This window comes from Phascolarctos cinereus, unplaced genomic scaffold, assembly GCF_003287225.1.
Source record: "Phascolarctos cinereus isolate Bilbo 61053 unplaced genomic scaffold, phaCin_HiC Scaffold_4;HRSCAF=312, whole genome shotgun sequence".
Lineage (NCBI taxonomy): Eukaryota > Metazoa > Chordata > Mammalia > Diprotodontia > Phascolarctidae > Phascolarctos > Phascolarctos cinereus.
Genome location: NW_027555847.1, coordinates 135,023,002 through 135,049,296, shown reverse-complemented (window position 1 = coordinate 135,049,296; position 26,295 = coordinate 135,023,002). Strand labels below are relative to the sequence as shown.

At 37.7% G+C, this 26,295-nt stretch overlaps 1 protein-coding gene across 2 annotated transcripts in view; it reads right to left on the bottom strand.

Annotated features, from left to right (window-relative positions):
- AXIN1 (axin 1) overlaps positions 1 to 26,295 on the bottom strand; it is a 157,645-nt gene that overhangs the window by 11,625 nt on the left and 119,725 nt on the right. For both annotated transcript variants that reach the window (XM_021006742.2, XM_021006743.2), the window contains exons 3-7: positions 25,425 to 25,521; positions 19,274 to 19,411; positions 8,491 to 9,038; positions 6,267 to 6,443; positions 2,062 to 2,307 (exon numbers count right to left, since the gene is read on the bottom strand). In XM_021006742.2, coding sequence (XP_020862401.1) covers positions 2,062 to 2,307; positions 6,267 to 6,443; positions 8,491 to 9,038; positions 19,274 to 19,411; positions 25,425 to 25,521 — 1,206 coding nt within the window. The remainder of the gene's footprint in view (positions 1 to 2,061; positions 2,308 to 6,266; positions 6,444 to 8,490; positions 9,039 to 19,273; positions 19,412 to 25,424; positions 25,522 to 26,295) is intronic.

The window sequence follows — 26,295 nt, the reverse complement described above, 5'->3', positions numbered from 1 at the left end:
AGGGTTGCATTTGGGGACCTAGAGGGCCACATGTGGCCTTGAGACTGCACCCTGATATCTAAACTCTTTGTCAGGTGAAGGAACTGATATCCTGAAAAGGCAAGTGATTTTCATCACACAAGAGCCAAATTCAATTAAAATTGCTGCAGTCTAATGGTATCATAAGAACACTCAACACATTTTATAGTACCCACTCTCTGTGGAAGCACCGTCAGTGAGAAAATGTTATCTTCTTAAATAATAATGCTTTATGTATCTCAACTTGGGACCAAGTTGTCCTTGTAGGGAAAGGTCAAAGGTGCCAAATTTCCATTTCATCAAAATTAAACAGGAAAAGTTCCTTTGCCAGGGAAATTAATAGTAGGTTCCTGGAGTACCTTCTTCCACCTTTTACCCTCTTAATATATTATCCTAGGTCCTCAGCAGACATGTGTTCTGTGAGGGGGGGGTGGACTTGACATCTCAGGTTCCTTCCAACTCTAAATCTATAATCCTGTGATCTTTCTATTATTGGGGAGATGCTGATAAGATGACTGCTGCAAAGCTCTGCCTATCCTCTACGTCCCAAACATAGCACTTGAGCCTCAGAATGAAAGATATAGCCAGAAGTAGGTGGGTAATCCTTGTGGCTGCACTTTATATGGTTAAATTAAACTGGTGTGCAATGTTTTATGGTTATAAGGGCTTAAAGAAGTCTATTTATGGGACAGCTAGGTGGTGCAGTGGATAGGGCACTGGCCCTGAAGTCAGGAGGACCTGAGTTCAAATTCAGACCAAACACATGACACTTACTAGCTATGTGATCCTGGGCAAGTCACTTAACCCCAATTGCCTAAACCCTCCCCCCCCAAAAGAAATCTATTTATCAGAAACACTGAAGTGGCACACCTCCAGCACGATAGAACAAGTGACATATCATTTGCGTTGAGTCTACTGGTTCAGTCAAATGTTCATATATGGTAGTGAGGGTTATTTTTTTTTAAAGAAAAATAAATAAAATCATAAGATGTAGTATTTACATTAACCCTACAATAAGGATGCAAATTAAAACATAATTTAGTTAAGAAATGGAATTACTGATTACAACACAGATGCATAATTCTGCAGTATAATTTAGACTTTCCTGGCGGTCTTGCATACTAATTTATGAAAACTAGGGGTTAGATGACTATAAGATAGAATTTTGATATCAGAGATTCTATAGAGTTTATTTTTACACCTATGAAGTGCACAAAGCTGATCAGATTTTGAGGTTTATTTCCTTAACGTGGCTGTAAACAAAGCTTTTTAAAGCTCTCACTGAAAAGTCTTCATTTTGGTACTTAAGCCTACATGAAAAGCCTACTTTGCCTGAAACTACTTTTTTGTGTTATTCTGAATCATGCTGGGGAAACACTGTCATCTCTCACACTAAAAGACAAAGACAAGCCTCTCTTTCAAAACATCTTTTCAAAGTGACCAATGCCACTGTTAGTGATCCAGAACACTGATTAGGCACTGGATGAATAATTCTATTTAATTTCCTTTCAGAATGACTCAGGATAGCCAGCACCCTGCAGTTTAATCAAACACCTTCTACTCCTTCTGGCCCTTTATCAGAGCACTCAGGGCGATGGAGCTTATTGTGCCGTCTTTCTCTTCTGATTGAGGAGGCTGGGGTAACTACTCATGGGAGTGGTCCAGCCTCCTGCCTTAATCCCTAGAGGTACCAATAAATGTAGTTAACTAAACCTGGCTGTCATGCTCAAAGGCTCTCTGTTGTGGATCTCAGGAAAATGTTTTTAAAGGATTCACCAAGATAAAGTAGATACCACTTAATATAATTAGACTGGGTGAGGAAGGACTGAAACACAAGCAGATGGCATCAGTTTAAAGTAAAAACCAAAGGCCACTATACTTATGTCATTTTTTTGAACAGGGTATTTCAAAACTCACCGCTCACCAAATTTACTTATTTTGGAATTCCAGAAAGCTGAGATACCGTAATAACCAACGCTTACCTCATCACTCTTAAAACATTAATTTTCTCTGAAACTCCAATCAACTGAAACCAGCCCCTACCTCTGCTTGGTAGGCAGTTTTCCAGCTCTTTTCTCTTCTTCTTCCAGGCGCCTTCGGGCTTCCTCCAGCTGAGTCAGGGGGTTTGGGGCTGGGTTAGGTGGCATTGTTGGGTCTTGGATGAAAAGATGAGAAGGTTGGACCACATTTCGGAGCTGAGCGCTCACCCACGGATGGACAGCACCAGGACGCTCAATGGAAAGGGGTCTGGAACTATCATGGCCCAGCTGCTTCTTAGTCCCTGAAGACCTGTTTTAAAATAAAATAAAGGTAAGATTCAGTCAACATAGCTTTTTTTTCTCTTCAATTTAATATTTTATTTTTTTCCAATTACATGTAAAAACAACTTTAACATTCTTTTTTTTCAAATTTTGAGTTCCAAATTATCTCCCTTCCTTCCCCCTCTCAATTGAGAAGGGAAGCAATTTGACATAGGTTATACATGTGTAATCATGCAAAACACATTTCCACAACAAAGATCTTTAAGGGAACAAACAAACTTGGTCACCAGCCACGCAGGAGTTATTACTCTCTTCTCCCCCATTAAGAGAAATCTTTTCTAAATACAGCTACTTCCTCACTCGCAATTTGGATCAAATAATCTTTCTAATCCTTCTTGTTTCTAGTAACAGGCTCTGAAGAGCCTGTGCTTAGTCTGCCCTTTCCCTTTCCTTACCACCTTTGGCCTCAGTGGTCAGAGCATGGTTGGCCTCCTCAAGGCCAAGCGAACTATGGATAATTGGCAGCCTCATTCCCCCAGAGCACACAGAGGAGAAGCCAGAGCTGACAGGACACAAATCTACGAGTGGGGCATAGAATCAGCAATGAGGTCCAGCTGTGGAGGTGGACGATAAGGAGAAGGGAAAAATGAGCATATAGGTTTGGAGACCACACTAAATTATAGAGAGGTGGCTTCAGAATATCTGTTTTTTTTCTTACTCCTTCCCTCTCAACCCTGGACCATTCCAGGGATTTCTCCCCATTTAGTTTCATGGTACTTTTGAAAACTCATACACATTTATCATATTCTAATTAGTGTTTAATTTATTGTTATATATGTCTTATCTCCCTCTATTTAGAGCATGAATTCTTTCAGGTCAGGGAACAACGTTATTTCTTTTCTGTTTTTCCTCTAATGCCTAGAACAGTGCCTTATATATGGAACTTAATAAATGTTTATTGAATTAATTCCTTACCCAACAATACGGCTAAGCTAAATGGATTCTAAAGTAGATAAATGGGAGAGAAATAAATGCATATTAGGAATTTTTGGAATTAGCTGTCTGGCTCTCAATGTACAAAATAACCTCCATATGATTAATACCCCCATTTGAATGCTTTTTAACAATGCTGAATGTGAAGGTGGGCATTCTAGTTTTATAACAGGACAAAAGGGACAACATGATGAAGTGGGAAATGGGACCTCAGTAGAGGAAGGGTTAATAGAAACAAGAAGGATTAGAAAGATTATTTGATCCAAATTGGGAGTGAGGAAGTAGCTGTATTTAGAAAAGATTTCTTTTAAATATGAGCTAGAGAAAGTGGAAGAAAGAGATGACTGATCAATGAGAGGCTCCAGCAGTGGAAACCCCAAACGCATGTGCCAAAGATAGCACAAAATTCAATTTTCTTTGGCACTGGGACTGGTTAAATGTTGCCATGCTCATATGAGCCATGAGAATTATTGGTCAGAGAAAGATACTACTTTTCCTGCCTTTGATTTTGAGTCAGAAACGAGTATTCATCTCAGCTCTTCTCCTGACCATAAATCAGATGCACTCTCACCCTACCCCCTGAAACCAGAACAGTCAATATATCACTAGCATTCTTTAACTTTCCCATAGTCCCTAGTAAATTAGCACCACTTCTTCTGCCACAAAGAGGAAGGGCTCAGCGCCATTCTGGGGAAGCAGACAAGTGGCTTGTTGTTGTTGCTGAGTTAAGTCCAACTCTTTGTGACCCCATGGACCATACTGTCCATGAGGTTTTCTTGGCAAGGATACTAGAGTGGTTTGCTGTTTCCTTCTCCAGGGGAATAAGGCAAACAGAGGTTAAGTGACTTGCCCAAGGTCGCCCAGCTAGCAAGCGTCTAGGGCCACATTTGGATGCAGGTCTTCCTGACCCCAGCAGCAGCCAGAGTTCTATCCACTGAGCCATCCAGCTGCCTCTGGATAATTGGCTTACAGCTGGAACCAGGGTTGGAGCTAGAGTCCAACAATAAAGGACTGAACACCCCCAAAGGTTGGGGCTAAGTATCAGCTGGACAACCTAAGGGAATCATAAAAATAAGATGTGTTGTTGCAACAAGTTGGACTAAATAACCAAATCGTGTATGTGTAATTTACCTTCTTATATACATTTTACCTGGAGATTTCATCACACTACAGTTGAGTGAATAGCTCTGCACTCCAACAGCATGATGACTTACTACAGGAGAGGATTAACAGAGTTAAAAGGAACTAGGCTACAGATACTGCCAAAGAACATTAAAGCTGGAAGCGACTTTATAAACCAGGAAAATGAAGCCCAGAGGTTAAGCAGTGAGTTTCAAGGTTGCAAATTAAAGGGAACATTCCCTAATCCCCTTTGGGTAGTGACAGTGAAAATGACCAGATGCTAAAACAGGGTATCCAGGGTGTTTCTGTCAGACTCTGATTCACTTTTGTCTTTTAAGTGACAATCAGGTGGTAAACTCCTAAAATACTTAGATCATTCTCAGATGAAGTCATTACCACCCCCAGAAATAAACATGTAAGAACAGTACCACAGCGCTTGCTGGAAAATAGAAATGACCTAACAACAGGTCTTTTCCACCATTAATTTTCCATATTCTTTCCAGGTTTACTGTTCTAAGGGTTTGTCTGATATGGAGAGAAAAAGAGGATCTGAACTGAGGATACTACATTATGTGAATTAATCCTAATTTAAAGGTGGGATATGGCATCAATCTCCTCCATCAATCTGGTAGGCACTTGGCTGATACTTACTCAAGGCTAATTATTATTAGTACTCTTAAAAAAAAGTGTTCAGTGTAGTTTATCCTTCCCACCACAGTACCTTAAAAATCTTTGATTTATGCCAATGACAACCACAAAGGAAAGGTACCACAGGAGGCAGTATGTATGATGCAGTAGCAAGAATCCCGGGGGCTGGCCTGGGAGTCCCAAGACCTAGGTTTTAGATTTGGCTGTTATCCTTACTAAATGTGTGATTCTGGATAAATCATTTGTAACCTTCTAGAGTTGTTAAGAGCAAACAATTTTGTAAACTGTAAGTAAAGCAGACGATTCACTGAAGCCTAGCGTCCTGAGGCCAAGAGGAGCAGGGTTCACGTTCCTTAAACTCTCCGTGCCCTAGACAACTATGAGTTGAGAAGATGGCAAAGTGAATCGATAGTTTTTTCACCTGGGAGTTAATACCATGAATCACAGGTTTAGTCCCCATTCCTAAATACAGCACTGCTGAAATGTGAAGAATTATTACTACATAGGATGTGAAAGAACAAGAATGCCCTTCATAATGTAGATGTCTTACCATTCACCTCAGAGGCTCAGCTGAGTCACGTAAAATTTGTTAAACGTGGTGATTATGTCTGGTAGAAGGCCTGACCTGACACAATGTATCTGAATGAACATATTAACAGAGAGCGTTTTTATTTTCCATGAGATAGTGTTTACTGGTTAACTAACTTCAATACTTTCTTCTAGGTCCTGCCTATAATTTCATCTGCATGGATACTCTTTCCACTGATACTGGTCATAACGTCTCTAAAATTACATCACATAATGTGATCAAATTGGAGAACAATTAAAAAGCATGTCTTCAGCGCCACCCCTCCGTGCAGTAGGAGGCCTGGAGAAAGGAAGTAACCAAAAACCGTTACCTCTCGCTTCCTCTGCAGGGGGCCATCTCCACTCCACTGCAACTCTTTCTTTGGGTACACTTTTCTAACTTTCTACCATAAAGGCAGAATTACTTTTATAACTAGTTTAAATAAATATTCTTGAGGGGCAGCTAGATGGTGCAGTGAGTAACAGCTCCAGCCTTGGAGTAAGGAGGACCTGAGTTCAATTCTGGCCTCAGACACTTGACACTTACCAGCTGTGTGACCCTGGGAAAGTCACTTAACCCCGACTGCCTCACCAAAAAAACAAACAAAGCCAATAAAAGAAATATTCTTATATACTTTCCACCCCATAGTTACTTACCCATGGTTTGTTTTTTTATGCCTGCTGATTTCCTTTTCTCCTTCTATTATCCACTGCATGATTTTCTGGTTCTTCTCCACATCTTCTGGAGACCCAGGCATTTCATAGTTGGGAGCAGCACTTTTCCCTGAATCAGCCTTCTTTGAATTTCTTTTTGAGAGCATACTGGTTTTGCCACTGAAAGAACAAAATTTTAAAGGTTAGTTTTTCCTCACAGAATCACACAACTTGGAAGGCAGAAATCTCCTCTTTAGGAGAGCAGAAAAGTACCAATTCCTTATGTGATGTCTGTGGATGGCACAGCCACTGCATCCTGAGACTGATCATTCCAATATTTTGCAGTTTCTATTTTTAGAAAATTTTCCTAATGTGCCAAAATCTGATGCTATAATGACCATCCACCGCTCCTGGTTTGGTTCTCTAAGGTAAGTTAGAACAAGTATGATTCCTCTTCCATATGACTAACTTCATCTTTATTTTATCTCGAAGGCACCATCACTAGGGATATGGATTCTTCAACTAAAATGTAGCCAATGGCTTTCTACCATCATCTCTGCATGGGACCATGCTCACTTGGTAATGCTCAGGAAACATTTACGTAGTAAACAGTAGCCTGAGAGAGAAGTATAGCCAGAAAAAGGTTTCTCTGATAGATGAAAAAACCCAACCCCCCAAAAAAACCAAAAAACCCTGTTTTTTTGTCTTTTTTTTTAAAGTTAAATTGGGATGTTTTGGCTACCTGATTTCCAATTTTTGCATGACTGACCATAGGGATCATGTAACCTGTTGTTTGTTTGAGTCATTGTCCTCAGAGAAAACAGAGGTGGGAGACATCAGCTCTCTAGAAGGGCAACTTAAAGAAAGGTTTAGATATAGCTTCATTATATTGTAGTTGAAGATGACTGTTAAACTGGGTTTGATGATAGTACCTTCCTGGAGACAGTGGGAAGGGAAAAGCCAAATTTCTATGAAACCCTTTATCCCAATGCTCTTGCTTTATACTATTCCTTAGGCCAGGGGTTTTCAACTAGGGGTCAGGGAATTAAAAAAAATTTTTTTTTGAGATTTTATATTTCAATAATCAGTTGTTGCCTTTCTAATCCTGTGAATTTTTATTTTATGCATCAAAAAAATAAGTTCCGAGAAGGGTCCAAAGGCTTTAGACTGCTAACAGGGTCCATGAAACAAAGGTTAAGAACTCTTGTGCCAGGAAAGCTTTGATGAAGTGTGATACATGGCCAATCACACTTACCCTTCTTCGGTGTAACTGTGGCCTTTCAAGGTATGTAAAGGAAATACAGGAACCCAGCTTTCATTCCTGGTGGGTATCTAGCACTTTAGGACGGGTGAAAGCTATAATGTGCTTAGCAGTTGCAAAACAACTACTTTATCTGAATGCTCAACTGTAAATATCATGTTGATTTTCTCTAAATATGTACACAGATTCACTGCTGGCAGAGCAGACATTTGGGTCTGAATGAGCAGGCAGGAGAGGAAACATGGAAGTAAGCCGTCTGCTGCCCAGTGAAGGTTAAGTGACCTATGAAGAAACAGTTCTCTAGACAATGAAGAGATGGGATCCTCATTGGTTTTCTGGCTCTAGGCTCTCCTGCTTTTAAAATTTTGAGCACTTTTCCAATTTCTGTTTCATTCTGTATGTCACTATAGAATTCTACCCCATCCCTCACACTTAATGGCTGAACTCAGACTGAGAAAGAGGGAGCGTTGTGTCTACTGTGAAGGCCATTCGAGCTATGACTTTTCAGGTACAGTTACTCTAAGAGGACTGTATAATTCTTGTCAGCAGGGCTTGTTTAAGCCTAGAGTTGGACCCACTGCCCCGGTACTGTAAACTCAGTAGTTCTCAGTAGTGAACTCCTTGGTTTTGCTTTTGTTTTTTTTTTTTTTAAATAATGATCCTCTGTTAGAGTGATTATTCTTTGTGGATTAAATATCATTTTTAAAATGCAGAGTTTCAATTTAGAAATACTTTCAAAATCCACAGATGACAATTTCACACAATGTGATTCCCTCTTCTACAAAGGAAGACAGTTTCATGCCCCTCTTTCCAAACTCGCTTCTTGATTCTACCTAAAGCAGGCGCAGCTACAGAGATGAAGGACAACAAACAATATAATTAACACAAGAGGGTATGGTTTCAAATCTGCCAACTCAAGACAAAAACTCAGTTTTTCGTTTTCCAATCACTCTCTAGGACACTTACCTGTAGCCCAATCCATCCACTGGATTTGAAGTTAGTCCCATGCTTTCATTGTAGTTTCGAGATTTGGTTGCATAGTTATGTGACTCTGAACTCCAAGCAAAGCTGTTCTGAACCCTCTGAGTGGCTTCAGCCTCAATCTGCTCTTTTGGTTTCATCACACTGTGGTGATGAATATGGTGGTAGACATGTTTGTGATGGTATAAATTAGCTGCATCTAGTTTCATTCCTGATTTTGTACTGTGCTTGCTATGCCCAGGAGGTCCTGAACCCAGCGTCCCTGGAATCTTAGCTGCATGACCATTGTCTGGGGAGCGTGGCTTTGGGGAATGGTGGCCAGGTCCTGGGGACTGGCAACCTGGCGTCTTCATGACCCTCTGTACATGCTCATCAAGGATGCTCTCAGGATTTTCCTCGTGGACATCTCGGATCCCAGTGCAGCCCATTTCTGCATAACGGGGAGGGAAATGGTGCAAGGTTTGTGCAGAAGGCAGCTTGTGACTAACTACTGAAGGACCAGAAGAGATGTTTGCATCCTCACCTTCTTCTTCCTATTAGGAAGAGAAAAATAGTGCAACTGAAGCACTTCATTTCAAGTTCATTTTTGTTTCATTAGAACATCAAACCAAATGACAAACAGGAAGGGGAGGGCTTGCCTAACAGATAGCTTAATTTTTCTGAAGGTATTTCTACAAAAACCACACAAAGTTTCCACAGTGTTTTCTGATGTGTTAATGCTGAGGCTGCCTGCTGAAACTGTCACAGCACAGGTGGTAAAACAGCATGAGGAAAAGAGAAGAGGAAACATTTCAAAGACAGTGCCACACTACCAAGAAAATTAGTGTGTGCCCAAGGTGCACAGGGAAAGTTAATGACCTCTGGAGAGCTCTCTCCTCTATTACTTGGCTGCTGAGCATTGGAGGGAGTTCACATGGACTGAGAAGTATTAGGAGTGGTGCAGCACACATATGCCCGGGTACCAGTACTCTTGGCCTAGTAAGAACAGCAGGGAAAAGGAAGAACAAAGGAAGGAAAGACACATACAGGTAACTTTATTGGTAACAAAGAAACTTTTGCAGGCTTCAGACTGTCTAAATCATATTGGCAAATATGTTTGTCTTTTTAAAAAAATTACTACTTATAAGTTTCCTAATATTACCCTGTAAAAATTTTTTTTTGTAAATTACTGTCCTTCAACAAAAATGATGACAATTATTCAGGATGTCCCACAAGTCTTGGTGAAATTTTAAGCAATTTAAGCTTAATTTCGATCATAAATTCTGAGCTGCAAGGTATCTGTGAGATTATCAAGGTCAATCCCTTCATTTTAAACTATTAAAGCTTAAAACTGCACTAAGACTTCTGGGACGCACTGTATAGTATAAAACTCTAAATTCTTGAAATATCAGTAGATTCTCATATGGTACAGTCAGAAACCATATCTATTTTATATTCTATACTTTTACAGAGACTGGTAATCATGGATTAAATTTTAAATGTGTAATATGTTGAGGGATATACAAAGGAAAATAAGACAAAGTCTAGTAGAGCAGAAAAAAGATAGTTTCAACACATAATAGAACACAACTACGTAAGAGAGGTAATGAAGTGCTGTGAGCATCCCATCTTGGTGGTAATAGTAGAATAAAAGAAGGCTTAATAGGGAAGGCATCATTTGAAGTAGGGTCTTTAAGGATGGACAAAATTTTAACAGGGCAGAGTGAGAGAAGAATAGTTATATAGCACTTTAAAGTTTGCGAAGTTGAGTTAAATATATTATTTCATTTAAGCTACATAATAACCCTGTGAGAAAGTATACTACAGGTATTATTATCCACATTTTACAAATGAAAAAACTGAGGCTCAGAGAGGTCCTATCTGTGGTCACACAGCTAGTAGGTATCAGAAAGACGACCTGAATCCAGTTCTTTCTTACTCCAAGTCCAGCACTTTACCTACAACGAAACATTGACTCTCAAAGAAAAATCCATCTAACCTATCGTCTAGGGATCAATATGAACAAAAGACATGAAGGTCGGTGGGGTAGGAAAATGGAGGAATATAGTAAGTACTATTTACACCTGTAGATAGTCAATAAATGCTTGATGATCATCAATTATATAAGTGGGACCAGGAGTAAGGGGAGAATAAAACACCATCTAGTGGTCATAATGAAAAGGAGCATCATATAATAAAAAAAAAAATAGTGAATCTGTGGTTCTGACAAGGCATAGCAATATTATTTCCCCTCAAATGAGCAACAGCTATTTTTTCAATTTCATATTTACACTTATGTGCCAAATCTGATGATATTAAATAAACATACTATTACAAATGTACAAAGATTTATGATTCTTTTGCTCGTAAATTGATCATAAACTCAGAGCTGAGAGATATCTAAGTTAATCAAAGCCAAGCATCTGGGTATCATGTCTGAGACAAATTCAAACCTCGTATGACTCCAAAGCTAGGGCTCTATCCACCACACCACACATCTCTCAATGTTGTGACTACTCCACCTACCAATATAGATAGCAACTCCTCTATAATTTATGTGGTAGGAGTGAGAGTCTCATTTCATTTTAATATTGAATGTGAGGTACTAATCTGGACTAAATCATATTTGCCCTAAACTCAGTAGATAGTTTTCAAGACTAGTAATTAGGGCTAATAAAATAATTACTGTGCAGCTAACTGGTGATGAAGCTCTGGTCAGTCCTTGGACAACAACAGTCTATCACTGAAACCTTATTGCAACTTGATAGGACCTACTAGACTTTGGAGCAATAGGCATCTAATTGCAGTTTCAGGACCCAGGAAACTATGGTGGGACAGTAGCCCTTAGCTAAGATCCTTTCCTGATCGCTAGAAGCAATTCCAAAGAGTAACAAAGTGGCTCAGTCAAAGGATAAGTTATGTAACTTTGTAGTCCCATAAACAGATATTCAAACACACAGTCAGAATCTTTGGACTGAGTCCTTTTTACCCAACTTTCTTTCACAAGAGTTTTTCTTCATGGTTCCTCACAAGAATTCCGAATCACAGAATTTAAGAGATAGCTAAGAATTTAAGAGATTTGAAAAGGCTTCTCAATTTTTCCAGACATCTCTATTTGATGCAGCCAGCTTCCTGCTGAAGCACAGAAGAGGCTATTGTACCTACGCACATTATTTGCTTCTTTTGCAAAGAATTTTCTTTTTTTGTTTGTTTTTTTTTGTTTTTGGCAACTGGGGTTAAGTGACTTGCCCAGGGTCACACAGCTAGTAAGTGTCAAGTATTCGGTGAAGGCCGCATCTGAACTCAGGTCTTCCTGACTTCAGGGCCGATGCTCTATCCACTGCGCCACCTAGCTGCCCCTTTGCAAAGAATTTTCAAGAAAACATATTTAGTTATTCATCACAGTGCTACAGGCAGATATAGTAGTGTTCATTTTAAAATTAAGTTTTGAGAAAAACTGTTGACTTGAAAAATTCATGAGACAACTTTAATTTAGGACAGAAACTAAGGTTCTACTACGTTAAATACAAATTTTTGCATTCCACAATGATGTTCCTGTATTTTCTTTCCAAAGGAGAAAAATATGTTCGTGATCATTTATTAAATTTGTACTAAAATTGGAGACAGAACTTCTCATAGAGAATTGAACATTGACCACTAGGTGGGGCATAATTATCACATTATCAAAGTTCTTATTCTGAGAATTTAGAATTTTAGATTTCATTTTTTAGAATAGTTCATTCAGTAAATATGTTGAATATGAGCAATTAAAAAAAGATAAGAAACGATTCTACCTGCTTTAGTTTCATAGATTATATATAGTATATAAAAGAAAAACTTATTTCCCTCAAAAATTGCTGAGAAATTATGCTTCAGATAGGAACTGTACTAAATGGTACTTAAGGTCCTTTCTGTTTCTAGGATTCTATGGAGCAGAAAAGGATATAAATTAAGTGTAGCTAAGGGATCTCCTTTCTTTTGAATTTTGCAGAACGGTCATCAAATATTTGAGAGTGGCAAATTTTTGTCATAAAATGTCTACACAAAGTGATAGATGGCTTTTGAATGATGCCAAAATGAAATCTGAAAACCAAGAGAGAGAAAACAGGGAAACCATGTTTCCAAGGAAAAAATAAAGGAAGTTCTATAGATAGTGCAGAAAGGAGCAAGAGTATCTGCAATCTAGAAGACAATATGTAAAATAACCCCACAAAGATGGAATACTTATGCAGTTGAAAACAAAGAGAAGAAGTCTGCCATTATAATGTACAACTCTAACTATTTCTGTGAGCAAATTTCCCAGCATAATGAGCCCAATTTCAGCAGCTAAGTACTATTTTGGGCAGCCAGGTGGCACAGCAGACAGAGCACTAGGCTTGGAGTCAGGAAGACCTGAGTTCAAATCTGGCTTCAGACACTTACTAGCTGTGTGACCCTGAGCAAGTCACTTACCATTTGCCTCGGTTTCCTCATCTGTAAAATAAGCTGGAGAAGGAAATGGCAAACCACTCTGGTATCTTTGCCAAAAAAAACCCAAACTCCAAATGGGGTCAGGAAGAGTTGGACATGACTGAAACGAATGAACATTTCAGACGCATAAAGCAGAATAGTTTTTGAATGAACACTAAAATAAAACCTGTAAAATGATAACCACGTAATACCTATAATGATGAGGACAAAGTGTCTTTTTATCAGCTGACAATTCATGATAGAGAGAAAGGTTTTGAAATATCTAAAATTACAGGTATCAGTGAGATTCCATTTGCTCCCTCTGCTCCATCAAATGAGATTAAAAAAGAGGAAAATACAACAGCAGTGAGGATCAGATAAAAAGATGATGTTATGTACTTTTAGCTGACAGGTTACACCATGAAAACAAAGCTGAACCCTAAAGGCATTCAGGAAAAAATTTCAAGGCTTTTTTTCTTTCTTTCTTTCGTTTTTTTACTAAGATGTCAATAAAACAGTCTATCTAGGTTAAGGAACTTTCCCTCTTGTGATATAGGCACTTAATTTAGGAGACAATCAATGACACTAAGAAATGGTTTGTCAGTCAGCTATATTTCCTGTCCCAGGAATTTGTGACATAAAAACAAAACCTTCACGAATTTCAGTACTTATACATCCTTCCTGACAAAAGCAGAAGACCAGAGGCTAGTGGCTAAATGCTATTTGAAAGATTCTGACTATATCTGAAGAGTTAAATGCTTCTAGGTTCTGTACATCCATTGCAACCCTTCTGTCTAATGCCTTCAGTCACTTCTCACTGATCCCCTATGGCCTGAGACACATCAAAAACTAGCGAGAAGGAATACTCAATGTAACACTGAATAATTCTATATAATACCACTTGCCCAACCACCATTTTTGCACTATCTTCACCAAAAATGACCTTAACAAATCCTAGGCTCATCATTTCATGAGGATACCACAGGAATGTGTGGAACAACAGCCCCCTCTTGGCAAAACATGGCTAGTTCTGCTTGTAATATATATGTGTGTTTCAGATACGTTAATGTTTATATTAAGGGAAAATCAAGTGACAGGCTCACCTGTGAGGGTTAGACGTTTGAAACAGGGGCAGGAATGAAAAGGAATGCCCTTTAGAGAAACTGAAGTTAAAACAGTTAACTTATTGATGCAAGGTTTAGGGCAGCTATTGAAAAGGCTCAAAATCACTAAGCAGTTGTTAAGGTATTTAGGTAGCATAGTGCAAAAAATGCTAGACTTGCAGTTAAGAAGATTGAGTTCAAAACCTGTATGTGATACTAGGCAAATCATTTAACTGTTCACAGCTCCAGTTTTCCCCTCTCTAAAATGGGGATAAGTACACATATGGGGAAGAACCAAGAGGCAGAAGAGAGGTAGCAACTCAGCCAAGCTCTCCTAACATCCCCCTACAGATTTATGAAAATAATGCCTCAAATTGAATTCTGGAGCATCAGAGACAAGAAAAAGTCATTTTTCCAGGCTAAGACAACTTAGGAGGCCAGAAGGAGAGGTCTGTGACACAGGGGTGAAGGCTGGTCTATAGAAAACACAGCAGCAACACCAGGGTGGGTCTTGGAGGTGGTGCCAGCGGCAGCAGCAGCTTCAGGAGTTCTTAACCCAGATATGGTAAGGGGATCAGGTAACTTGTCAGAAAGACTTTTCAGGGGACCTCTTGGCTGGCATTGGGTACAGGACCAGGTGCTGTTTAGCAACTCCATTGCTCATGCACAGTTCTAGGGCAGAGAGGAGTGCTTGTGGCTGCAATGGAGCAGGGGTCTTTCCTGGGTAAAGACCACAGTGTAGACCAAAAGAACACAGATCACACCTCCCTGGATTACACCATTTTAGAAAACAGCAGCGTGAAAAAGCCTGAAGCTTGGGAAAGTGCCCCCCACCCTCCTACATAGGTGAGAAAAGCACAACTTTAATATACAGTTTGAAGTAAAGAAGCAGGCTGGAAAAATAAGCAAACAACAGAAAAGAACTTGACCATAAAAAGCTACTACAGTGACAGGCAAGATCAAGACACAAATTCCAAAGAAAACATCAACACGAAAACGGCTATAAGAAAAGCCTTAAAATGCATACTAGATACAAGCCCAACAAGAATTCTTGGAAGAACTAAAGAAATTGCAATCAATGAATCAAGTAAGAGTGGCAGAAGAAAAACTGAGAAAAGAAATGAGAGCTATGCAAGAAAATTATGAAAAGAGAATTAATGGCTTGGAAAAAGAAGCACAAAAATACAGAAGAAAATAACATTCTAAAAGATAGAACTGCCCAAATGGCAAAAGAAACCCAAAAATTAACTTAATAATACCCCCAAAATTAAAATCGGGTAAGTGGAAGCTAAGAGACAGCAAGAAACAATAAAACAAAGTCAAAAAGAATGAAAAAAATAGAAGAAAATATGAAATATCTCATTGGAAAAATAACGAACCTGGAACCAGATCAAGGAGAGACAATTTAAGAATTACTAGACTACCTGAAAACCATGATCAAAAAAAGAGCCTAGACATCATCTTTCAAGAAATTTATAAAGGAAAACTGCCCTGATATCTTAGAACCAGGAAGTAAAACAGAAATAGAAAAAATCTACCTACTGACAAAAATCCCAAAATGAAAAATCCTGGGAATACTGTAGACAAATTATAGAGCTCTCAGGTCAAGGGGAAAATATTGTAAGCAGTCAAAGTCAGGATTGCACAAAATTTTGCAGCTTCCACATTAAAGGAGTAGAGGGATTGGAATATGACATTCCAGCAGGCAAAGGAGCTAAAATTATAATCAAGAATAACCCATCTAGCAAAAGTGATCATAATCCTTCAGTGGAGAAAAGAATATTTAATGAAATAGAGGGCTTTCAAGCATTCCTGATGAAAAGACCAGAGCTGAACAGAAAATCCAACGTTCAAACGCAAGACTCAAGAGAAACACAAAAAGGCAAACATGAACAAGAAATCTTAAGGATCTTAATAAGGTTAAACTGCTTATATTCCTATAAGGAAAGATAATTTAAAAAATTCTTAAGAACTTTGTCATGATTAGGGCAATTAGAAGAAGTCCTACCAAATTCCTTCTATGACACAAATATGGTTTGATACCTAAATCAGACACAGCAAACACAGAGAACAAAAACCATAGACCAATTTCCTCTAGTGAATATTAATGCAAAAATTTTAAATAAAATACTAGCAAGGAGATTATAGCAATATATCACAAAGATCACATACTATGACCAGGAGGGATTTGTACCAGGAATGTAGGGCTGGTACACTATTAGGAAAACGAAAAGCATAACTGAACATACCAATAAAAGAACCCAACAAAAATCATATGATCATGCATCGATAGACGCAGAAAAAGTGTTTGACAAAATATAACTCCAATTCCTATTAAAAACACTAGAAAGCACTGGAATAGAGTCTTTATTAAAATGATAAGTAGTATCTATTGAAAACCAAGAGTAAGCATGATCTGTAATGTGAATATACTAGAAGCCTTCCCAATAAGATCAAGGGTGACGCAAGGATATCCATCACCACTATTATTCAATATTGTACTAGAAACGAAAGCTATAGCAATAAGATAAGAAAAAGATGCTGAAGGAATAAAAACAAGCAACAAGAAAAAAAAACACAATACACTGTAGTAAATGACCATAGTAATCTAGTATTTGATAAACCCAAAGATCCAAACTTTTGGGGCAAGAGCTCATCATGTGACAAAAATTACTGGGAAAACTAGAAAGCAATTTGGCAGAAACTAGGCATAGCCCAACACCTCACACTGTATACCAAAATAATGTCAAAATGGGTAAGACTTATACGTCATAAGCAAATTAGGTGAGCACGGAAAATTTAACTTGTCAGATCTATGGATAAAAAGAGTTTATGACCAAAGAAGAGAGAGAGGATCACAGGAAGCACAACAGATAATTTTGATTACATCGAATTAAAAAGGTTTTGTACAAACAAAATTAATGCAGCCAAAAGTAGGGAAACTGGGAAAAAATTTTACAGAAGGTTTTTTTGATAAAGGACTTATTTCTCAAATACATAGGGAACAGAGTCAAATCTATAAAAATCAGAGCCATTCCCCAATTGATAAATGGTCAAAAGATATGAACAAGCAGTTTTCAGAAGAAGGAATCAAAGCTATCGATACAAGAAAAAATCCTCTAAATCACTTTTGACTAGAGAAATACTAATTAAAACAACTTTGAGGTACCATCTCACACCTATAAGATTGGGTAACATGATAGAAAAGCAAAATGATAAATGCTGGAGGGGATGTAGGAAAATAGGGACACTAATACATTCTTGGTGGAGCTGTGAACTGGTCTAATCATTCTGAAAAACAATCTGGAACTATGTCCAAAAGGCTATAAAACTGTACATACCCTTTGACCCAGCAATACTACTACTAGATCTGTACCCCAAAGAGATCAAAGAAAAAGAAATCTATATCGACAAAAACAGCAGCTCTTTTTGTGGTGGAAAAAAATTGGAAATTGAGGGAATGCCTACCAATTGGGGAATGGCTAAACAAGTCATAGTATATAATTGTGACAGATAATTATTGTGCTATAAGAAGTGATAGAGGGAGTACTTTCAGAAAAATCTGGGAACTTACATGAACTGATGCAAAGTGAAGTAAGCAGAACCAGAAGAACACTGTACAAAGTAACAGCTATACTATAATGATAAACTGTGAAAGACTTAGCTACTCTGATCACTACAATGATCCAAGACAATTCTTAAGGAGTCATGATAAAAAATGCTATTCACCTCCAGAGAAAGAACTGATGAATTGGGTGAAAATCGAAGAATCAATTTTTCACTTTCTTTATTTTTGGGGGCAACATGGCTAATGTGGGAATGCCTTGTATGACTTCACAGATATAACTGGTGTAATATTGCTTGCCCTCTCAATGGGTAAGGAAATGGGGTGGAGGAAGAGAGAGAATTGGGAACTCATGATTTTTTAAAAAATGAACGCTCAAAATAAATAAATAAATGATAGATTTTTAAAAGCAAGAGAACACATACCTCACAGGCTTGTCATGAAGAGCAAATGAGATATCAAATACAAAGCATTCTGCAAATCCTAAAATACTACATAAATGCTAGCTATTATTAAGAGACTTTTCTTGGGGCAGACAAAAAGGGCTTAGATAAAGGAGATGTGATAACAAGATGATGAGTGAAATAATTCAGAGGAAGGATAAAAAACTACTATGTTATGATGTAAGTGGGCTACAAAAGAGTATTTTCTATCTAGAACCAGAAAGTTGAATCTGATGACCAGTAAGAAAAGACAATGGCAACAATAAACAATTATTGTTTCTTGTCCACATGTTCCTATAATATCGAATATTTATATAACACTTTATGGCTTATAGATTACTTTGCCTATTATCTCATTTGATCCTCACAATTCTGGGAGGTAAGTGCTATTTTTATTCCTATTTTACAGGTGAGGAATCTGAGGCACAGAGAGGTTATGTAACTTGCCCAGGGTCACATGGGATTTGAACTCAGATCTTCTCGACTCTTTACTCTATACACTGTGCCAACTAGCTGCCCACAGAGCATGAGTTCTCACCCTGGGGTGGGGGCTGTGAACTTATGTTTTTGTTTTAATATTTTGATAACCTTATTTATAATTGGCTTTCTTTGTAATTTTAAGTATTTTATTTTATGCATTTTAAAAACATTATTTGGATAAGGTGTCCATAGTCTTCACCAGACTGCCAAAGGGTTCCAAGACAAAAACAAAGTTAAGATCCTCCGATATACAGTATTCAAGTTTACAAAAATTTTTTCCTCACAAGCATGAAAAGTAAGTAGTGAAGATTTATTAACTTCATTTTACAGATGAGGAAATTGAGGCTTAGAGAATTTATAATACTATAAGACTGATTCTCAAACCTGACCATGTGTTCAGGGATAATGGTTTGGTGGAGGATCTGGGTTAGAAACGTTAAGAGTCAGAATAACATATTTAGTTACAATAAGCTAATTTAAGTAATAAGACTCTGTATCTATGTATCTTGTACCTATGTATCTAATGACATGTTTATCTTTTGTACTCCATACAACTTAAAAATGTCTATACCTGAACCAGCTTCCTGAGCTTATGTTGTGCTCAGGATTCACAGTGTTAAGAGTTCCCCAGGGTCGGCTCTACACAGAAGGATTCCTGGTGGCAGTTGATTATTAGCAGAACAGAAAAGTTTTACAACTTGTTGGTTGGTTAGTCTAACACATTCAGTGAGATATGCCAGTCTACTCACAGCTCGGACACGTTTTAGACGCTCCTCTAATTTCTCCTCTGCTTCCCGCGTCCGCTGGACAGCCTCCAAGCGATTGATAAGTTCTGCTGCAAACTTTTGTGGTTCAACACGGATTTCCTTTGGCATTCGGTAAGTGCGCTAGAACATAAAAAGATAATCCATCTGAAAACTTTTTAAATTGTTCCACAGTTCTATTTGATTTGGAGCTAAAGAGGATGTTAGAGACCTATAAGTCTAACCCCTTCATTTTCTATAGATAAAGAAAACGATGCCAATAGTTATTAAATGGCTTGCCTATGGTCACAAAGGTTAAGTAATAGCTATTCTCTGATTCCAAATGTACTGCTCTTTGCCCAATACTACTATGTTATCCTGCAATTTGTAATTCTTTAGAGTCAGATGCTATGCTGTTGATTAAATGTTCAAAAGAAGATAGCTGGGACAAGACTTCTGTCTTTAGAAAGCTTATACTTTAAGGCAGCATATATGTGATCATACTTTATCTCCCCAATACAAATAACTTCTACTGTACTGTGCTTTGACTTGCATTATCTTATTTGATCTTCCAACAACCTTCCAAGGTAGATGGGACAGGAATTATTTCCATCTCATAAATGAAAAACCACAGTTAAAGTTTTATATACCACCCCACTTACTGGTCAATCACCCCTCTACGTCAGGTGCACTCTTCCTTTCTCTTGCTAAATTACTTGTTTTCTTATTTGTAAAATAAGTTAGAAAAGATGATCTTTGAAGCCCTTTCAACCTCAAAATTATATGACTCTCCTATTCATAAAGCCACTCATAAATTTCTTTTCTGCAATAAATCCATGTTCACAGTTCAAAATAGCAAATTGCTCTGGTTATAGAAGACAAATAGATTAATAGTTTCAGAAAAGATATCTTACGGTCTGAAGGACGGGCAACAATAAGAATGCTAGTGTCACATCAGAATAATAGTGGATGAAGATGAACAGTGGATGAATTAACTGCTGTTGCACTATCAAATAAGGTAATCTGGGATATTAGCATGTAAACATGATATATAAACGAATGAAACCTTATGGTTATGAATGGTCTGCACTGGGCAAAAAACAAAGCAAAAGGAAGATTTTCTACTAAAACTTCACATGTAATATGAAACACAATGGAGCATGAATGTGACATAGGAAAAGCAAGATGTCTCGGTTTTAGGTCAAAGAAGACACCTAAGTGGCTAAAGTTTTTGTTCCTAATTCTTGTTCTCAGCAATTTCGCTGCATTTTGCAAAGGACTCTTGTCTTATTACTTTGCTAGGGGTATAAGCCAGGTTGAGTACACTTGTAAGAGGTGCTCCTTAAAAAAAAAAAGTCAATAGTTAGGCTAGAAGGGACCTTTGGAGTCCCTCTACTCTATGACTTTATGACAAAAATGGAGTAATTTGCTTCTGAATCAAGTAAAATGTTTTCTGGTAATCTGGCCTAGGATATTAATTATTGCTCAATTTGTTGCATTCCTGTCTCTTTAAGAGAGATGCAGTTTGTATTATCTCCAGAGAAAATTACCTCTAAATTGCTTACCAGTATTTCTCAAGGAAAAAGCAAAAGGATCTGATCCAAGGCAGTAAAAGAATAGTATTTTGTATCCAGAAGAAGCTCACAGGGAGATAGCAGAACTGTGGCTCTCCTACGGGAGCTCTTCTGGATCTTCGGCTCAGTTATTTGACTTGAAGCTCCTCTCACCGTTTCTGAGTCAGACAATTTTGATTCTAAATTTCTTAACACCATCTTACAGGGAAAATCTAACACAGCTTGAGTCCAGTGAGGATTATGCATCCTACTTGTTCCCCCTTCTGTTTATCTGTTTGCTAGAGAAACATCAAGTTGAGCACAGGATGCCAAACAACAGCAACATTTACTTTTTCACTTACAGGATCAAATGAGGTAATATTTGTAAAGCACTTAGCACAGAGCCTAGTACAAAGCAGGCTTTTGAAAGAAATGCTTTTCACCTTTTATTTTCTCTTCCTGTGTGCATCCATCCTCTCCAATTTAATAAATTCAATTAGAGCTACCACAGAACAAATATATAGAAATGAAGACCATATTTCCTGTCTGCTTCAAAAGAAGAGTAAGACAACTGCATCATTTAACTTGCCATAACTCAATCACACCTCTATTCAATTTATTTCATTCAATTTGTTCCAAATAATGTAATAAATGCTCACCACCCTCTTCTCCTGCATACTTTCTTTCTTTGAGTTTTCATGACACTACTCTTCCTTGGTTCTCCTCCTACCTGTCTGATTACACCTTCTAAGTCTCCTTTGCTAGTTAATCGACCATATTACATTCCCTTCACGTGTCTCACATCTCACCCTTTCCTCTCTATTCATATAGACACACCTTAGTTCAAAGCCTTCATCACTTCCTCTGTATATTATTTTAACAGCCTCCTAACTGGTTTCTCCAACTCAAATGTCCCCATTCTAGTCCATTCTAAACAATTCCCAATGTGATTTTCCTTAAGTACAGAACTGACTAGGTCATTCTTCCTACTAAATAAACTTCAATGGCTTCCCACTGACTCTAAGATCACATATAAACTCGTCTGTTTAGCTTTTAAAGAACTTCACAATCTAGCAACCTATCTTTTTCAACCTATGAGGCTGCACATTACCCCACCCCTGTGATCAAACCAAACTAGCCTCCTCTCTGTTCCTCATACACAACAGTCCCCTCTCTTTACCTTTTCATTGTTCATCCCCCAGGCCTAGAATGTACTCCCTTACTCCCTGCTTACTCCACCTCACAGGATCTTTCAATATGTAGCTATAAAATAATCCTCGATATGAAGTCTTTCCTGATCATCCCAATTGCTAGTGCCCTCCCTCCCAAATTACCTTGTACTTAACTAGTTTGTACTGATTCTTTCTATATTCTGTATATACTTAAACATTATCTCCAGGACAATGTTTAAAATTCTTTCTAGTTAGCAAAGAAGTACAAAACATTCATCAGCAGAGGCCGCTTACTGCCCCTGAGGGGTGCAAAATAACCCACACAAAAACCCAACTCTTGATTCCTGAAAACTTTTTAAATTGTTCCACAGTTCTATTTGATTTGGAGCTAAAGAGGATGTTAGAGACCTATAAGTCTAACCCCTTCATTTTCTATAGATAAGGAAAACGATGCCAATAGTTATTAAATGGCTTGCCTATGGTCACAAAGGTTAAGTAATAGCTATTCTCTGATTCCAAATGTATTGCTCTTTGCCCAATACTACTATGTTATCCTGCAATTTGTAATTCTTTAGAGTCAGATGCTATGCTGTTGATTAAATGTTCAAAAGAAGATAGCTGGGACAAGACTTCTGTCTTTAGAAAGCTTATACTTTAAGGCAGCATATATGTGATCATACTTTATCTCCCCAATACAAATAACTTCTACTGTACTGTGCTTTGACTTGCATTATCTTATTTGATCTTCCAACAACCTTCCAAGGTAGATGGGACAGGAATTATTTCCATCTCATAAATGAAGAAGCTAAGGTCTACAGAGATAGAATCCCTCATCTCTTTGTCATCACAGGAGGCATGGAGCCAAGTGCTTTCTGATTTCAGGACCTGAGCTTTTTCTGCTCTATCACCTCTCTTTTCTCCTCATTTGATGACTGGATTGAACAGGATGGTGAGGGATATTTAGAGAAGAAATAATGTTCACCAGACTCCCCTATTTCACTGTGGTATGATATTCATTTGCAGTCTATAGAGATTCTACCCTTGAATTTGGGATTATCTTCCTGTGAGGCTTGCCAAACAAATTTTAACTTCTTTATGCAGCTGCTAATACTTAGAATACAGCACGTTTTGGTGAATTTAGCCAAATTCCTTAATTATTTCCCTAAGATTTTTCATCATGTCATGTGCTGCTTTTATGTAGAGCATGCAAGCACTGATTTTTTTTTTTAAATAAGGTCAACCTCATTTTCCATGAGACTATCCTTTAACCACTTTGTTTTTCAGCTGGATTTTTACAGCTTTTGTTTCCCTGCCCCTGTTTAGACCTAGCATATGTGCAGTAAACAGCTGCTGTTCTCATAGTAAAAGAGCAGAACATATAAACAGAGGTATCTGTTGTGATCATACCTATGGGACACAAAGGGATAGCTGCTGTGTATCCACAGGATACACAAAAACATCAAGAAAAAAGATAATATGCCGAAAAGCCTTTGGTATCCATAAGATGAACTCCTTAGACAATTAAAAAAAAGTCTTAAGTAGTGCAACAATATAAAAATGATCAACTAAGCTAATGTATTAAAAAGAGATTTAAGGTATTTACAAGGAAACACCAGTTCCAGGCCTTTTTAGGCATAATTTTATTAAGATAAAAATATGGAGAAAATGTTCACCATTGACTACCCAGGAGAGCTATGAAGGCAAGTTAGCCTCCTAGAGCTATTTCAAAAGCAGATCCATTTCCAGCAATTGCAGATCTCATTACTATAATTTTACAAAGATGAGCAAAGTATTTACTTTCTGCTAACCTAAGTACAAGTCTACAGTTTAAGTCAAATCTATCTCCACAGTTGGGTTGACATGAAGTGCCAAGATATGTGGGATTATTCTAGTCTCAGGAGACAGAACAAATTTACTTCTGATATATGTAATAAAAATGTAGTTATCTTCTGTAAATTAAAGTGAGGAAGGAAAGAAATTTAAGAAATTCTTATGAAATAGGTATGTAAAGACTAAGAGAAATTTCCAATTTGCTGGTGCAGAAGATGTTTCAGCTCTGTAAGTGTATTATTCAAATAGCAATAATGATAGTAGTGAATTCAAGCTTCCTCATGACTCCTTCCTGATGATACCCGGAATCTTTTCCCCTTCAAAATTACTATGTAACACAAAGGGATACTAATTCTTTTATAAGTATCCACTGTAAGACTGGCTTAATTCAACTCAACAGAATAAATTATTTGTGGGTGGAAAATGGTTAAAACAGAACTTGCTGTACATATTTTATGTTGCAATTTCAGAGTTTGTAGACTATCGTTCAGTAAAGGCCTGTCTGTACCATGATCAATAGAAAACTACTATTATTTTTATCTAAGAGGTGAAGTGACTGACAGCCTTTGAAGTCACAGAATATTTATGTGGTGGCTCCCACTGTTCAGCAATAAAAAGAGGCCAATCCTTAAAATTTCATCTCTAACAAAGCAATGATTATAGCAAAAATGGTACTGAGAGGAATAAAAAGGCACCAAGCCAGCCTTTTCCACAGCAACCACAAAGTAAAAGCAACTAACTGAGTAAGTTAGGCTGAGCAACCAGGGCTAGCAAGTTTCCATAACCAGAGCTTTATACACAATTGGATAATCAAAGCAACAAAGGCCCTTTTGAATCTCAAGAAAGATAATCTAATTTAGCAGGAAAAACAAATTTTTAAAAATCTTAAAACAAGTGATTCTGCTTAAACTTTACTTATAAATGGGCAAGAAAGGAAAAGCTGAACAGACTTTTCTCTGAAGTAGGCAAATGGAAATTCTTAATTGACTATGTTAGAGTTCAGTTATTCAAAGAAAAAGAAATCTTCCTTATTTTCATCTGAGTTCTAAATGTCATCTGTTTCAGGAATGAGAAAACTTAACATGATTAACAGCACAGATGTTACTGCCAAGTCATAAGCTTAAATTGAAACTGTGATTTCTTATATTGGAGATAGGCAGAGTTCACTAGAATCCTGGGGAAACATCTCGCCATCAAAGGAAACAGTCAATCAATACAGTGGCTAAAGCCAACACAGTCTACTAGGAATAAGGGTGAGTGGAGTGCAGTGAGGGGTGTCAAAGAAAACAACTGGCTACATAATGGATTTTAAATGGTTTGAAAATCATTGGGGAGGGATGGGGAGAGAATACGAGTTGAGACAGTGCTGTTGGAAATTAGCTTTGTAGGTTAATTGGATTATAAGTTTAAGAGCTGGTAGGATCTTTAGAGATCACCTAAGGTACAATTTCTCATTTTATAAAGAAACTCAAGGTGATAGAGGTTAAGACTTGCCTAATGTCATAAAAGTAGCAAAACTGACATAACTAGAATTTAACCCAGGTTCTCTGGCTCCAAATCCTCCCCACCTCACTGAATTTCACAAAAAGTTCTGCTACTTACAGGAATGTGAGGTAGTGGTACCCGTCCATTGGCTTTGACGCTTTCCTGCATCTCTCTTCGATGTTGCTTTCGGGTTCTATAAGGTGGTACTCCATCTCTATTGGGAGGAAGCATAAATCCATTAACTCAAATAAGAAATGAAATCAAATGATATATACTGGAACTGATCCCTAGATACTATTCTATAGCCAACCAACACAGACGTATGATACTTAAAATTTCTCCAGCAGTGATTCGGGGGAAATCATTTTATCCTCTAGATTAAATGAACATTAAAAAATAGTGATAAAGACTAGGTGTGTGATTTCATTGACACAGGGAACTCCCAGATGAGGAAATTCTCTCTACTAATGAAGGCTGGCACAAATTATGCATCTTATAGTCTTGGAGAATTGCTGAGAACCTTAAGAGGTTAAATGACTTTGCCTAGGGTCACAAAGTCAATATTTCAGAAGTAGGTGAAAAACATACAATACTACATTTCACTGTCAAGGTAAAAGTAATTTTACACAATCACAAATCTCAGACTTGAGAAGAACCTCAGAGGTCATCTACTCTGACCTATACCTAAACAAGAATCCCCTCTCTAGCATATCTGCCAAGTGGTTATCCAACCTTTTCTTGATGACCTCTATAACCCACTCACTATATTCCTAGGCAGGCCATTCCACTTTTGGATAGCTGTAATCATTAGGAATTTTTTTTCTTTAGGTCAACATAAAATTTGCTTCTCTGAAACTTCCACCCATTGTTTCTGGTTCTGTTTTTTGGGGCAAAGAAGAACAAATCTAATCCCTTTAACACACACAAGCCCCCTCAAATACTTGTCCCTCCCAAATCTTGGTTTTTCTATGAACAACATTCTTTGCTT